Consider the following 16,288-nt stretch of genomic DNA (forward strand, 5'->3'; position numbering starts at 1 on the left):
GTAAAGTAGACTTTCAGATTTGACTGATTCATTATTATGATCTTTCAATCTCAACGTAACAAACGAACAAAATAAATATTTTAAAACTTGCTACGGCATCACCGCCGATGATGGAACAATAAGAAGGGGTTTGTCACATTTCCACACACACAATCGTCAGCGAGCCTACTCAAGGCTTGGAGGAGGATTCATAATTGTGGATGCATAACTCATACTCATTCCCAAACTTCTACTTTATATTTTGAGGTGGAATATGGAAAGGGGCCGTGAACTTACCAATATTACTAATGATGGGGTTGAAACCACTCAAATCTACCATTGCGACTCCATCCACATCCCAGATGAAGACAGTGTTAGAGTGCATGCCAGGAAAGGAAGAAGCAGGGACACAGAAAGGTTCAGACTTTGACAGGAAAATGCAGAGATCTCCAATGTCTTTAGTGTAAGATGCGTTCCCTTCTTCATCAAGCTTGAACACCAATACATCTTTTGTTTTCATTTTGGCAATACCGTCGACAATCTCAGCAGCCTTCTGGTACCACTTGACCAAGAAAGTTTCACCCGTGGATTCTGACTCCACCAAGTGCTCGCTTGCGACGCACGAAACAAGAAGCTCAAGTTTGGCCTTTGTCAGCTCGGAAAGGTTTTGATAACGCAGCTTCTGAAGCATGGGTTTGCGCTTGTGCTTACGGAGATCCCATGATGCGATTAGATGGCCTCCAGATCCGGGTATGCAAAACATGTCGTCTTTCTTGGAAAACATGACACGTGAGGAGAAAAAACAGGGGTTTTCGATCTTGATGTTGTGCCACTTGGAGTAACTTTGAGAGGGCTTGCAAAAGCTGAGTTGAGGTCCAAAGAACTTGACAGCCACGATACAGTCTTTATCCTCCGGAGAAGATCTTGACATTGACACGTTGGTGATAATCTCGGTTTGGCAATGAGGCAGAGTAACAAGAGCAGGCAGGGGAATACGTTTGGGATCTGTATCCGATGCAACAGGGTTTAGATCGTCTTGGAGACGCAGAACTTCGTCTTCCCTATTGAATGTAGCTATCCAGCCATGAGATGCTCCGATTGTTACCATCTCGTCGTTATAACCATCTTTCACCAACTCCAGAGGCACCTTCTTTTCCAAAGTAGTGCTTATAAGTTCATTAGCGTAGCTAACAACGAGTCTTCCGAGATCCCCTCCACAATGAGAACCGGCGACGATGGAACAAGGTGGGGTTTGAAGCAAGGAAATTGAGAAGCTATTAGACAGAATAAGAAGAGAGGATCTTATCAACGTAGGTTTCCCAAGGCGGAGCCTCGAGAGCTTAGTGAGAAGCAGAGACATGAATTAGGAATATGTTTTGGAAATTATCTCTCCAGCATAAGGAACCCTAACGAATGGCCTTGCTCACCAAGTTTTGGTCTCACACAAAAAATCTTTATATATTTAACGAATTTATTTGCGTAGTGGAATAAGGAAACAAATCTTGCTTAGAAAATTTGACAGCAAAGCGAAATTGGTATGTGAAATGAATGTTAGATATGTTGTAAAATCCAAAAAGAAGAGAATGACTACACGTATCAATTAAGCGTTGATCGGTTTATATAAACCGACTACGTAAAATGTGAATCCAATAATCTTTAAACTTTTAATGTTTGAAGAATATTTGTTACAAATGTCTAAACTAATAACACCAAAATTTTCATATAGTTTTGAAAATCATAATTGAATAACATAAGCATGAATCTCTACCAATCATACTTGGACAGTTGGAAGCATGAGTTATTTTTCAGAAAAAAAAACCTTAAATAAATGACTTAAAGTAATATGGATAAAAAAAAAGAGAGATGGAGTTAGAGATACTTCAAAATCCAAAGCTGTTCCCTGATTGGCTAATCCCAACATCTCACTCTCTATCTATATCCAATTTCTGATTCTCCCACCTCTATTCTCATCCACAAAACACTAACATAAAAGTCAAAGTCCTTGAGACCAATACTTTCACCAAACAGCAAAAGAAGAAGAAGAACTACAACACTAACCAAAACAGAAAAGCTCAAGCCGAGAGAGACAATGGCATCAACATTCACGAGCTCAAGCAGTGTTCTGTCCCCAACAACCTTCCTTGGCCAGACTAAAGGCTCAAGCTTTAACCCTCTTCGTGATGTTGTCTCTCTCGGATCTCCCAAGTACACTATGGTATGTTATCTTTTGATCTTAGTCTTCTTATCATATTAAAAGGTTTCATCTTTCTTCTTGGGTTTGTGTCTGACTTTCGTGTGTACATGTTTATGTGAAGGGAAATGATCTTTGGTACGGACCAGACAGAGTTAAGTACTTAGGCCCCTTTTCCGTCCAAACTCCGTCTTACCTCACCGGAGAATTCCCCGGCGATTATGGTTGGGACACTGCTGGTTTATCTGCAGACCCTGAGGCCTTTGCCAAAAACAGAGCTCTTGAGGTTAGTCTCTAAGTCTCACTCAACACAAAGACACATTGATGAAAGAGTTAAATCACTAATCATCATTTTGCAGGTGATTCATGGAAGATGGGCAATGTTGGGAGCTTTTGGTTGCATAACCCCTGAAGTTCTTCAGAAATGGGTCCGTGTGGAGTTCAAAGAACCAGTCTGGTTCAAGGCCGGTTCACAAATCTTCTCAGAAGGCGGTTTGGACTACTTGGGCAACCCAAACCTAGTCCATGCTCAGAGCATCTTAGCCGTCCTCGGCTTCCAAGTCCTCCTTATGGGTTTGGTTGAAGGTTTCCGCATCAACGGTCTTGATGGTGTTGGTGAAGGCAACGACTTGTACCCAGGTGGCCAATACTTTGACCCGTTGGGTCTTGCTGATGATCCAGTTACTTTTGCTGAGCTCAAGGTCAAAGAGATCAAGAATGGAAGATTAGCTATGTTCTCAATGTTTGGCTTCTTTGTTCAAGCCATTGTTACAGGAAAAGGTCCTTTGGAGAATCTCCTTGACCATCTTGACAACCCTGTCGCTAACAATGCTTGGGCTTTCGCTACTAAGTTTGCACCTGGAGCTTAAATTTCAAGTCTTAATGTGATGCTTGTAATGATATGAACATAACCTTTCTTGTTCCTCTCAAATTACAAATCTCTATCTGCTATGCACAATAGTAGTCGAAAAATACATGTCACTCAGCTAAATCTACATTGCTCTCAATCTAACATTTTGGGATCGTGATACTAATACAAAGCTAAGTGGAAGAATCCACACACTAATAAACCACCTAGCCTCTTTTTCCCCACCATTTCCGGTGACGACCTTTATCACCGTCTACTCTATGGAGTCTTGCTTTGGTATCTCTTAATCTAGCTTTGTAATCTTTCTTCCATGTCTCAAATCTTTGCTTCAGTCTCCTGAATTCATCTTCTGGATGTTGCTGTTGCTGCCCGTTTGGAGTTGCCTGCGGTCCTCCAAGCTTCACCTCCACAATAGCCCTTGCATCTTCATCGAAATTGAGTCTCCTTTGATCAAACTCTCTTGCGAGATGATTAACAGCGTTCAAACTTCCGTTAAGTTCTCTGATTCTGAGCTCAGGAGTGTTTCCGTTAGTGAACTTAGTAGTGGGAGTTCTTACTCCCGGAGTTCCAGTAGACATTGTGTCCTCTGAGTCATAACCGAAAGGAGATATTGATGTGTCTTGTCGTCCTCCTGCTTGTCCCGTGATGCTCTCTGTAGCTAGACTCTTTCTAGCTGCGGCAAGACTCATCTACAAAAGGCATGATGCAAAACTAGAACATTCAGAAAGATTCGGAGTGTGAGTGTGAATGGAATTTCATAACCAGTTAAATATTAGACCTGCAATGACGACATTTGCTTTTGCCATGTGTCTTCCATTGACTTCATCTTTACTTCATACTCTGACCATCTCTCCTCAAATTGCCTCAACTGGTCTCTCAATGCTGTGTTTTCTTCTTCCTTCTGCGCTAAAGCTGCTTCAGATTTCAATACTCGCTTTTGGAGATCAGACACAGTTGTTGGTTGGACTTGGAACTGTTCCAGAGGAATATCCTAAACAGCAAACGAGAAAAAGTTATAGCGTAGCAATATATAAATAATTCAGAAATGGACAATCTTCCTGTTGAATGTTGATAGCAAGTACCTTGTCTTCTGAAATCCTCCTGCCCGCTTTCTTCTTTGATTTTGTCGTCACGTTGAGTAATTCTTTCTGTCTTTGCATACTATTGAAACGGTTGCGAGCCAACCATCCACGAACCGCTGCAACAGAGAAAAATGAGGATGAGCCTTAAAAACACAATCCAAATCTGAAAACCAATTCTTTAGTTTACCAAAGAAGATAGTGCGGCTTACCAGATTGCAAGTGTATGACTGCAGTCACCTCATCTGTGCTTGCTTCAGAAACAGTATCCGCATGGATTTTTGCTTCAGTGTCAAACACTCTTCGGGAAATTTCACCTCGTACATATGACTGAAGTACCAATGCTACAGCCCTCATATTTTGGAAGTATTTACGAGACAAGTGACAACGAAAATGCTTTTGTAAGCCTACTATGCCTTGAAGAACTTTTTTTCTCCTATCTTCAAAGATACCAATCTAAAAACATTTGAAGATGACATAAGAATTGTGTTGACAAGATCAGTAAATAGCCTCTTTAATCTGTGTGAAGAGTCACTTACTTGCCCAGTTCGGAGGTACAGTTTTGTATAACCCACTTGATACATTTCAGGATGAACGTCATATTGTTTAAGAACAGCGATTGATACGCTCAGAGGATCCTCAGAGACATTTTTGTCTGACAATAAGAATCCATATCTTCCTGCAAACTCTTGATGTGTCAAACGAGTAGGATATCCAGATCTTGATATTCTAACAACTTCCAACACGCCACAACATCTAAGCTGTTGTAAGACAAGATCCTCTTCATAAACTCTGGGAAGCTGCTTCGAATTCGGCTTTATGCATCGAATGAAGTGTGGACTTGTGTTCTCTAACTTGTTCATCAACTTGAAAAGTTGACACTGTACGAGATATTTAAACATGAGATATGGACAGTGCGTCGAGGAAGATCACAATTGAAACAAATCTGCAGGATTTATGCTTCTTTACCTTGAACTTTGTTCCAACAGTTTGGTTCGTGGATTCTGATAACATGAGTGGCTTCTGAGATTTGCCACGCATTTTGGTAGAAAACAGTTTCAGCAACTGGCAGTCGCATGATGATAGAAGATTGATAAGATCAGCAGGCAAAGGATCCCTGTTCTTCTCCAAAAACCCATTTGTATCATAGAGAACCTGTAAACAAAATCATCATTCAAAAAAAAAACCATAAATACAAGAAAAGCTACACACACACAGAGATCCATATAAACCTATTCAGCACACAAAGTCTGGTTTTTGGATTAAGGGCAACAACTGACCTCTCCGGCATAATGATTAACTCTGAAGGCTCGACCTCTCTCTCCTTTGAAGCAAGAGTTAGTCTTCAAGTGTTGCTTGAGCTTGTTGGCAAAGGTCAAATCAGTTGCTTTTGGAAAATTTGATTCTTCGTCTAGTAGAGACAACAAACCAATGGGTTTCTGCAGAAGCAAACATATTCAAGAGATTACTTATAAGAACATGACAAAAGTAATCTTTTAAATTAGATATAAGCACATTAATTACCTTCTCAATTAGATCTAAGCACTCTTGATTGTCAACAAATTCAACCTTAGTCCAGTCAATTCCATCTTCTTCATATTCCTGAAAAAAGAAAATACTACTTATGGAGCAGTAATGGAGAAAGTAACGCATTCTTATACTATTTAGACGAAAAGAAAATTCACCTCTTGTTCCAGTTTAAATAGATGCCGGTTAAAGTGTTGTTGCAATCTCTCATTTGCATAGTTTATACAGAATTGTTCGAAGCTATTATTCTGAAACAAAAGAGAAACAGATCATCATTACAAGATTCAAAAAGAATACAGATTAACAAAATCTATGGGTACTACTAACCTTAAATGATTCAAACCCATATATATCCAGGATGCTTATAGATCTTCCCGTACGTGATTTACCGACTTCTAGTGCAATGTTTATTTGCTCAACAAGCCAGTCGAAAAGGTTCGCATAGATAAATTTTGCTATTGCATCCCTCATGTCAGTTGCCTGAAGGTCAAAACGGTACAGCAACTCAAACATCACCTAATGAGCGATGTGTATGAAGACAAGTAGCAAGAATGATGAAACATTACCTGCCGCAAGGTCAGTTTTTTGGCAATGCAATCCGTACCAGCTTGAAGCTTACGAGTAGACAAAACCACCATCAGATCTTCTGACTTGCAGCCGATTAACATAGCAGCATTGGTAACAGCTGTAAGAAATAACAGCCCAATGATAAGCTCTTCTGACTTGCAGCTCATTAACATAGCAGCAATGTTATCACTTAGTAACATTTTTAATGAATTAAGACAGTAGATTGTACCTTCATCCGCTACCACCTCCACATGGTTTTCATTGTCAGTAACTCTGAACGATACATTCCCTAGCCACAACACTGCTGCAAGCAATGCAAATGCACGCTCTTGGTGATCTTTAGGGATTTGAACAATGTCAAATGCTTCCTGCAGAAATACAGAAACGATTGTGAGGAAAAAAAAAACTGACAATGGGGACGGCAAGCACTGTAGATTAAAAAATAAATTACCAGTAGTTTGTGAAATTTCTGAGCATCATCAACACCGTCAATGGTTAAGCAATCACTCTGGCTCAGGTAGGTATACTCACTTGCGGTTTTAAGCTTCAGTCTCTCTACACATAAAACCATAGAAATAGTAGTTTAGCCAAAATAGATACTACTCAGTAGTTTACATCTGTCAAATAATTAAGATGGCGGTATTGAATCTTGGAAACTTCAGTAAGAAATGTTACCTTTTAGAATCGGCGAAGCACCTGCACACAACTCATAAAATATATGGTAGGATCTTTCACCATTGAACAGCTGAACCACTCTTGACTGGTCAAAGGAGACTACCAATTAGTTACCAAATGGCTAAGTAGTGAAAGTCTGATGCAAAAACTTCTCAGTGGAAACAAAATTACCTTCTCTAGCAGAACTATGGACATTCAGCAAGAGTAGTTTTGCAAAACATGGGAAGAAGACAATAGAAACGAGTAAGCTCCAAATCTAAAAAATATGACAAACAATCACACAAATGCTCAGATCATACTCACAAGTTTCAAGTTTGGCTCCACATATCTTTCCCATTGCACTAAAATGAATTTCTGTGAGTTTACCCTGCGCCAGTTAATACAGTGTTAAATGAAAATGGAATAACTTCTAAATCTACAAAAATGGTGGTCAAGCCAATCAATTACCACAATTATAATAACTTAACAAAACAGGGAAGGGAATAAGTCAGGTAAAAAAAACTTGTACAAACAACTTACAAATCGGCTAGAGTTAGCATTTCTTGATGTTTTGGCATTCCCAAAAGCTTCGAGTATGCAGGTTGTCTTTATGATTTCATACTCTACTCCACAGCTACCTCCACCAAGTGCTGCCAAGTACTGCATTGCAAATTTTGCAGTCTCAGTTTTCCCAGCTCCACTTTCTCCACTACAGAACGATAATAATCAAATTTGTAGGTGATGTTAATACCAGTGATCACAGCAATGATCAATCTGTAGAAAAGCATTCAGAAATCTACCAAATTAAGAATGCAAAGAATTTTACCTTATAATAATAGACTGATTCTTCTCTTCTGCATGTAGAAAATTTCAAAATGTAAGTACCAGATACTCATTTGAAGACCGAATCATGGAAATACGAAAAAAGCGTTAATACAAATTTGTCCCCTCACCTCTCATCATTTCATCATAAGCTGCATCGGCCACAGCATATACATGAGGAGCATCCACAGCCTTCTTCTGATAAGCTGAGATAAAATCATTTCCATAAATCTCGACATTCTTGAACGGGTTGACTGCAATCAGTACTGGCCCTGCTTTACTCTATATACAAAAATGAAGAAGAATGAAAGGTAGTTAAGACCTAGGCAAAAGAAAGGTGAGAAACTAATCAGAAGAGCCAACACAAGTTTCAGTAAACTCACATAGATCACATCTTGCGAATATCTCACACGAAGGTTATAAAGAACTGATGGTTCATTTAAATAACTAAGCTGTATTAGGTCTTCAACACTTTCCAAAATATCTGGGTTTGCAGGAAAAAGCTCTTCAGTAGACACTTTCACAACCTTTAATAACACAAATTCAAATAACCTGACAGTCAAACCGCAGAAACTCTTCAATGTCACAGATGGAGAGTGTAACGTTCTTAAGAAAACTTACATTTGCAGTGGACAACATAACAAGTGACGAATCAGCAGAAGTAGACTGTATCTTCCCCAGTTGCCACTGCCCATTAGCAACCCGACACCAAACTCGAAGTTTCTGCAAAACAGTACAAACACAGTAACCAAAAGTTCCCCCAATTATACACCCTTTGTGTAATCAAAGAAAATTAAAACCCGAGCTCTAGAATTCAACTCTTCATAAGTAGAAACCTAAACACAACTGTAACACCTCCGATCATGTTATCTACCAAGTACAAACGTATATATTCCATTTCCCATGTTCTAATTAATCTATTGAGCCTCATCATCTCCATATTCCTTAAACATATATAATTTTCACAAAATTCAAACTCTCACTGCTCAGTCACCACTAAAGAATCATTCCTGATCTCAACCTCTGAGATGATCACTCTCGAAGAAAATTCAATTTCACCAGAAAACAAAAAGGAAACAAACAGTTACCTTCTTAATGAAATACTCAATGTTATTGTTCCACTCAGGTTTATGCTCCTCCGTATTCTCCACCGGAGCAGTACTAATCTTCACACCTTCCTCTTCCTTCTCTTCTGCATAAGGAGACTCTGACTTAAGACCAGTCCTCATTTTCTTGCTTCCAAAACTATTCCTCTTAACCCCCAAATCCTTCTCTTTCCTCTTCCCCACTTCCTCTTTCCTTTCCGGTTCAGTTTCCACCGCAGGCGTCGCAGAAGCAACACTCCCGTTCTGATCTTCCATCACACTAGAAACATTAAACTTGGCCGGAAGTGAACGGCGAGCAGAGGGAAGACGAGCTCTTGAATTAGGCCGAGAAGGAAGCGCTGGTGGCATATCTTTAGGCCGATCACACTCATCTTTCTGACGAAGAGACTCAAGCATCTCCTCTAACGAGCTTTTCGCTAGTGTGTTCGGCGATGCCGACAACATCATTCCTTTCTTCTTATTTCAATCACAGACCACAAAAAAAAATTGAATCAAAGTTGAAAACTTTCCAAAAACCCAACACGAGAAAACCAAAAATCTCTTGTGCTGAGTCTTAATTGACAAGCATTTCACGCAATCCAAGCTTCCATAAACCCTAATTTCTCAAATCACACAGCCTCGTTAACCATGCATAACTTCCTCGAAACCAGAGCAGAGCTTCTTGGGACCAAAAACCTAGAAAAATATAACAAAAACCAGAAATTCAGCGAAGAATCTCTCAACATTTTTGTAAACACAACAAATTTAAAATCTCGAGGCTCCCTCTTCATTTCTCATGTATGTATGGATTTGGAAAACAAACAAAAAAAAAATTGAAAATTTAGAATAAAGAAAACTCTGACTTTTAGGGAAATCAACAAAACCTGATCTTTACACAAACCCAGAAACGAAGACGAGAAAAGAAATTGAAAAGACAAAAAAAAAACAAAGAGAGAGAGCGAAACTTACGAGGTCAATGGAAGAGACAAAGACAGAGAAGAGAGAGTCTCTCTCTCTCAGGTTAGTTTTTGTTAGAGGAAATACAGGGAGAGAAAGAACAACAACAACAACAACAAAAACAGATTTGTGTCCTGAGAAACAAATTTTAAAACCCTAAGATTTTCTTCTAAATTTGTTTCTGAGAAAAATGAGGATTTGTTTTCTCGAAAGGATGCAACTTTTTGGAAAAGAAAGAAGAAGATAAAAGAGTAATGAATAAAAATCCTCTGTTTCTTCTTCTCCTCCTTTCTCTTCGACCAACAACAACAAATTCAAATTTTTTGTCTTTTTTTTTTTTTTTTCTCTTTGTTCAGACAAAAAATGGGTCCGAATCTGAATTATATTAATGTCTCAAAATTTCAAAAAAAATGATTCTTAATTTATACTTGTATTTTTTGGTCTCAAAATTTAGTTATATTAATGTCTAAAAAAATTCAAAATAAAATACTTGTGAAAATAATGTTGCTATCATTTGCATCATTGACGTTTATTTGGATGTACCCCTGTGTTTTTGAGATAATTACAATTAAGGTACTGCATCTTTTTACAATATGGATATGGAGTATTTATGACATCCGGTAATTAAACTAAGTACTATTATAGCCATAGGTAATTGAACTAAGTACTATTAACTCACTTTTAAGTGATTTATTCAATTGATTGCTTCATAGTAGTATCATTTTTTTCATTTTTTTTTGTTTAGTTTAGCTCAATCAAAATACATACACATTAAAAAAAAAAAAGTTGATACATTTTATATGAGGTAAAATTTAGGTAGAAATTCAATAATAAAATTGTTGATACCTAGATGACAAAAAAAAAAAAAAAAAGATGACAAAAAAAAAATTGTAGAAATCTTATCATATCATCTAGTATTTACTAATCTCTATCTATGTCATCGAAAAACAAAAAAAAAAATTTGATAAAAAAACTAAACTAATAGTGAAATCAATTTTATAACTCTATTTATTTCATTGTCATCTATAGGTTGATAGTATAATCATTATTGACAAACCATCTACCTAAATTCCTAATAATGAACTAAAGGTGAGTTGTTAAGAAAACGATTAACTTATTTTAAAACCCTAAATCAAAGTTTATCGTGGTTCTTCTTGTGTCTGTTTAATCTAATTTATCTCGTAAACAATTATCTCCTGATTTTGCTCAAAATAATCATGAGCTTTATGTTCATATGTGTCTCCACTTACTTTGTTTTACAAATCTAAAAAATTCATTATATCTTTTTTAATTTTATTTTTGTCAACAAAACTCAAACAAACTAGCTCCAAGGTTATTTAAAAATTGGAAGAAAAGTTAGAAAACAAATGTACTACTTAATTTAGTGAACATGAATAGACGTTGTTGGCTTAATATTTTTTTTTCTTTTTAATAGATGGGTCAGCAAGCAAATGGACAAAAGTCAAGAGTATTTGTGTAGAACGTGACACGTTGGAGGAGGGAAGAATGGTCGTTAAGGAGTTGTTTGGTTGATCAAAGATAACGAACGAAACGACAATAAACACCTCAATTCAAGGCACTCACGTTAAGCAAACTCTTCTCGAGTGATCAATGTTGAAGTCTCTACACCCTTTCGTCGATACCTCTCCACATACTGACCCCTTTCTTGGTCCTAGGCTTTGGACTATGATATTCGTTATCCGTCTTTTCGATTAGCAATCCATTGTCTCAAAAAAGAGTTCTTATAACTTTTACATTGGACTAAAATCATCGTAGTTTTACTATCAATCAGTAGGAATCGAATAAACGAATATCATTTATTTCGATCTCATTTTTCCGAATCAAATATAGATATTAAAACTTATTATCCGTAAAAGATCAAGTCGGATAAATAGATAAAATCCAATGGTACCTACCTACCTCATGGCTTACCTTACTTGTTAACATAAATTGTTAGTGGCTGGTCTTTTTCTTGCAAATATCATGCTATATAACTTTTAATGACAATAAATCATATACTAGTGGCTGGTCTAGCTATCTACACATTTATAATAACTATGGTAGACATATATAATGAGTTATTGACTATGGTAGACAACTCAAATTTTTTTATGATAAATCTAATACATTGAATGCCAAAACCTTCATAATTTATTGTTAATTAGTCTATCATCTTTCTAATTCATTAGTTAAATATCACTATACTAATCTTGCGTCAAAATATTTTACTAACGACCTAATAAATCCGTCAAAATCTTAATTTCGATTGTACGAATGTAATACAATTATATCAACCATAAGACGGCTTAACATGAATTTTTAACATTGTGTTTTATTATTGATAAGTAATGTGGATATAAAATGAATAAAGTAAACGTGGTTTCCGCTAATCTAGCAAATAAAAGAGCACTTAATTAGCCAAAAAAGCTTAAGAGCGAGTCAACAACAATTAATACAATCCGGCTGAACAAATATGGTGTCGCAGTCTTTTCCGCTTTGGAGCTTAATTAACCATTACTTAATTAAACATTAAATAACATACTACTACTCCATTATTTAATGTTTTCAGACAATTATTGTTTTCATTAAACTGGTCACCCTTTGAAATTTGATCATGCCACGAATTGTTTGTTAATCAATGTGCTTCACATTTAAAACCAAAGTAGAGTCTAATTAATTTTTGTGACGATAGAATCTTAAAATTTGTATAGCTTTACCTACCACTAAGATTATTTGGTTTTTAAAGTTTGCTTGTAAATGATTGGTTAGCCAAAACGTTTAACTTTTAATGTATCATAAACTTTTTTCCCCACTTGGTTTAAGTCTTTATGATCTTATCACTCTAATCAAACACATTGTTATGTGTGGACTACATGAGTTGAGTGTTAATACACCATCCAAGTGAAAACTAACAATGATTAGTTCACGCCAGTAGTGTACAAACAATAGCTTAATTAATACTATAAAATTATCTCGGTGCGTGTAATAAATATATATATACACACACCCGTAAGTATTGCAATAAGATCAACTTATCTCTTATAAAACCCAATGCTACACACACACACACACTACTCTTGTGTTTTACAATACTGATATAATATGATGAACCTGTTGAAAATAATTATTTTTATTTACTATGTCATTTTTTTGACATTACTATGTCATATTTATTTAAGAGATCAAATGTATATAGACGTGTTTAAAAAGTGAAATTATTGAAAATACTAGACTACTTGGATGGTCTTTTTTTTGTTTTTTTTTATGGTTCTGAGTAAAAGTAGATTACTTTAGATGTTTGCGGTCCAAAATATAAAAGAGACAATGATGAGATGTGTTCTCTTACGGTACGTGATTAATAATTTACATAATACTCGTGATTTTCAATGTGGCATGTGCTACTTGTAAATATATTTCGTAGTCGAAAACACATTAAATCCTCAGTCGATCTGGTGTATGCATTTTATAGCTATCGATTTATTCAAAAACAATTTACTCCAAACATTTCTAAACCACAACATTTTTTCTTACCAACTCTCGCGATGGCAACAAGTCGATACGCATCTTTTTATAATTGCATTGCGATATGAAGAAAAGTCAAACTTTAAAACCTTTAACTAAATCTATATAATCCTAATTAATTTAGGGATTAGTTAGAGTTAAGGGACATAGATAATAAGCCAATAATACAAAAAGATTAGCGAAAAATAAAAACTGTTTTATCTTGTAACATTGTAAGATTTGTTAACTTCTAAAACTATAGACAATATTATACCTTTTTGCTCATTTTTCCTTAAACATGTAGACATGCGATGCGATGAGTTAAATGCATAGCATCATTGAGCATGATGGAGAGAAGGTGTGAGAGCAATACCTTAATTTATTAATTCTTCTTCTGACATGTCCACAAGGGAATGTCCTCATTTACACTCATGTCTCTTCATGTCTATCCCAATCTTTTTGTCATAAAGTTTCTGACATTCTTCTTCTTTTTTTTTTTCATTTCTCTCTATTTAGAAACCTGATTCTTTCTTCTTGTCGTCGTGCTTTGTGTTCGAAGTATGAGGGAGACATAACTCCAGCTCTTATTATTAAGCACTTTTCTGATCTTAAACAAAGTCTTGATTGTTTGTTTGTATTTGTAATTTTCTAATTACGTCCATTGAGAAACATGGTTTGTTCAAATCAATAATTTCAATCCTATGAGATCATATTAGAGAGTGAATTTAAAAAACAATTCAACTATACGTACTATATATAGACTGATCGATTGCATTCTTTATTGTGATTAGAGTTTAAGGAACCTTTATTAGCGTAAAATTAAAGGAATTGTGAATTGGCGTATGAGGAAATGACAAAAACAAAACAAAAAGCATATTTCAACGTATTTGTCGAGAGAGTGTATATACGAATAAATTAATTATCGCAAATATAGATTATATAAAAATTTATCTGAATCGTGTTTAGTATCGAATGATATATATTCTATTTGTTATAACATCACTTTTTTTAACTGCCTTATTAAAGTTAGCCAAACGCAAAACCCCAAATTGCTCACTATTTTTATGTTTCCTTGCTATTGTTCACCTTACCGCTCCCATGCATATTTCACAATACAAAATTTACATGATAATTGAATAATTGCCTGCATTAGTGCATGTAGCTAAATAGTATTAGGTTAGGTCACACTAGTTTGAAATATAGATATGGAGCAAACTCACATCGGTAGTCGGAAAATATATTAAATAATATATAAAGGGTTATATTCAATTTATTCATTGTCAACTGATTTTGGATAAGAAGCCCATAACATGGTATCATAATTTAACATGATATTAGATTGTGGACTTCTAATTTAAAACCAGTTGATAATGAGTGGATTGACTCTAACTTTTTGTATATTACTTAAGTTTTATCACATCTTTCAATGTGTGGTCTTTCTCCACACGTCCTCTCGAGATAATAGTTCTTTTAGCCGTTAACCTCGACAGCATCCATTACGCCTTCTCGAGATAATGCTTTGGTACTCTGGAATAGCGCGCTAAACAATCCGTATTCAAATTATGAGAGCATGAAAGTTTAGAAAGAGAAAACTTAAAAAATACATAAATCCGTTGAAAATCGTCAAATAAGTAAGAAAAACATAACTGATGGAATTGGGCCTTCTTTTGGGTCATCAGTTAATGGAGTGATCGGACCTTTATTTGGGCCGGATTAATTAACGGACTAGCTTGTGTTCGGGCTTTTATACCATGTTAAATTAGGGTTTGTTATGAGATTCCAACTCAAAACCAATTGGCAATGAGTAAATTAACCATAACCATTTTTATATTACTTAATATATTCTCCAACTACCGATGTAGGATTTTACACCATATAAGTATGTATGATAAATATGAATTAAGGTCTTAAAAATTTGATCTACTATGCTAAAACACTAAACAGTAACATTTCTAATCAAGCAGGATCAATTATTTCAAAGAATGAAACTATTCCAATATAAAAAATCATATTCTAAAAATAGAAAACTCTGGATTAAGGTATACGCATCATGATCATCTATATATGCTCATTAAAAATTTGGTGTATCTATAATTACGATCACATGCTACATGTGAGTTCAAGATTATAACGTTGTTTACTAATTATAGCTAGTAGCTAGCTTGATAAATAAAATAAATACTCGTTAGAGATCAAATGAAAGAATCACAATTATTGAAAACTTTATGAATCGAAACGACGTTTGAATAAGAAACAAACATGTAATTGTAATGTGTAACGCTCCATTTATATAAAAACTAAAAGATTGGATAAGTCTTTCCCCAGAATCCAGGCATATCTTAAAAATAAATTTTGTCCCCACGAAACGGTGTCGACCACAACTTTTGGTTTTTAATACGTAGTATGATCGAGTGATGTTGGCTACAAAAAAGTATAAAACCTAAAAGTGGGCCAAAAGTGTCTTTTAATTTATAAAATTTGGTTTTGTTGAAAAGTTAATTTGCTAAACTCTGCTAAAATGTAAGATGATAATTCATGAGTTTATGCTTTTAAGAAAATGTCACACTACTCACACTAGGCACTAGCACACACTCATTGCGCGACGATGTGGTGATTATTCATTACATATAGTAAAGTTTAATACTCTGTCTACGCGTTTTGTGTATGTTTGGTAATATAATGAGGTTGTAAAAACATAATTAAGCTTTAACCCCGTGAAAATATTTGGATGGTCCAAAACACGTACGTACGCATTAGTGTTCAAATTGGTATCTTGAGAAGGGTCAAGGGTGTGATTATTTCATAGTAATTATGAATTTATGATGCATGAGCTTTCTCGAGTACTGATGGCCATGGCATAACACGTGATTTGTTTGGTGCGTATGTGATAAGAAAAAGGCTTTTTATACGACTTTTTAGCAGAGTTTGAGTTCGTATGTGATGATTTGGTCCAAATATATTTTTGGTTGTTTTGGATCACTATTCACTAGTGACCTTGTTGTATACAAAAAAACTAAAAAAAAAAAAAAAAAAAAGAGAGAGGGTGGAGGGATAATTA

General features: G+C 35.5%; 3 protein-coding genes across 4 annotated transcripts; 1 reads left to right on the top strand and 2 right to left on the bottom strand.

The window, feature by feature from the left end:
- Positions 1–39: 39 nt before the first annotated feature.
- On the bottom strand, positions 40–1,339 carry LOC17874662. Its single transcript, XM_006281650.2, has one exon. The coding sequence runs from the start codon at positions 1,337–1,339 to the stop codon at positions 230–232; it is 1,110 nt and encodes a 369-aa protein (XP_006281712.1). The 3' UTR covers positions 40–229.
- Positions 1,340–1,980: 641 nt separating this feature from the next.
- On the top strand, positions 1,981–3,121 carry LOC17875272 (chlorophyll a-b binding protein 3, chloroplastic). Its single transcript, XM_006280900.2, has 3 exons — positions 1,981–2,194; positions 2,295–2,456; positions 2,530–3,121. Exons 1-3 carry the CDS (start codon positions 2,069–2,071, stop codon positions 3,037–3,039), a joined length of 798 nt encoding a protein of 265 aa, XP_006280962.1. The 5' UTR covers positions 1,981–2,068; the 3' UTR covers positions 3,040–3,121.
- On the bottom strand, positions 3,056–10,017 carry LOC17876667 (myosin-2). Of its 2 annotated transcripts, XM_023777225.1 has the most exons (23): positions 9,742–10,017; positions 8,776–9,468; positions 8,309–8,410; positions 8,071–8,214; positions 7,819–7,969; positions 7,692–7,719; positions 7,406–7,574; positions 7,190–7,253; positions 7,058–7,071; positions 6,887–6,971; positions 6,663–6,766; positions 6,441–6,579; positions 6,211–6,329; positions 5,972–6,124; positions 5,803–5,892; positions 5,642–5,719; positions 5,398–5,556; positions 5,087–5,272; positions 4,657–4,998; positions 4,330–4,573; positions 4,121–4,236; positions 3,817–4,029; positions 3,056–3,727 (listed from the first exon to the last, which is right to left on the bottom strand). In XM_023777225.1, exons 2-23 carry the CDS (start codon positions 9,238–9,240, stop codon positions 3,245–3,247), a joined length of 3,648 nt encoding a protein of 1,215 aa, XP_023632993.1. In that variant the 5' UTR covers positions 9,241–9,468; positions 9,742–10,017; the 3' UTR covers positions 3,056–3,244. The 2 variants fall into 2 exon arrangements, with proteins under 2 accessions (XP_023632993.1, XP_023632991.1); XM_023777223.1 differs by having other exon boundaries at positions 6,211–6,579; positions 9,742–10,016.
- Between the last annotated feature and the right edge of the window lie 6,271 nt (positions 10,018–16,288).

Source organism: Capsella rubella, unplaced genomic scaffold (assembly GCF_000375325.1).
Source record: "Capsella rubella cultivar Monte Gargano unplaced genomic scaffold, Caprub1_0 scaffold_8, whole genome shotgun sequence".
Taxonomy (NCBI): Eukaryota; Viridiplantae; Streptophyta; class Magnoliopsida; order Brassicales; family Brassicaceae; genus Capsella; species Capsella rubella.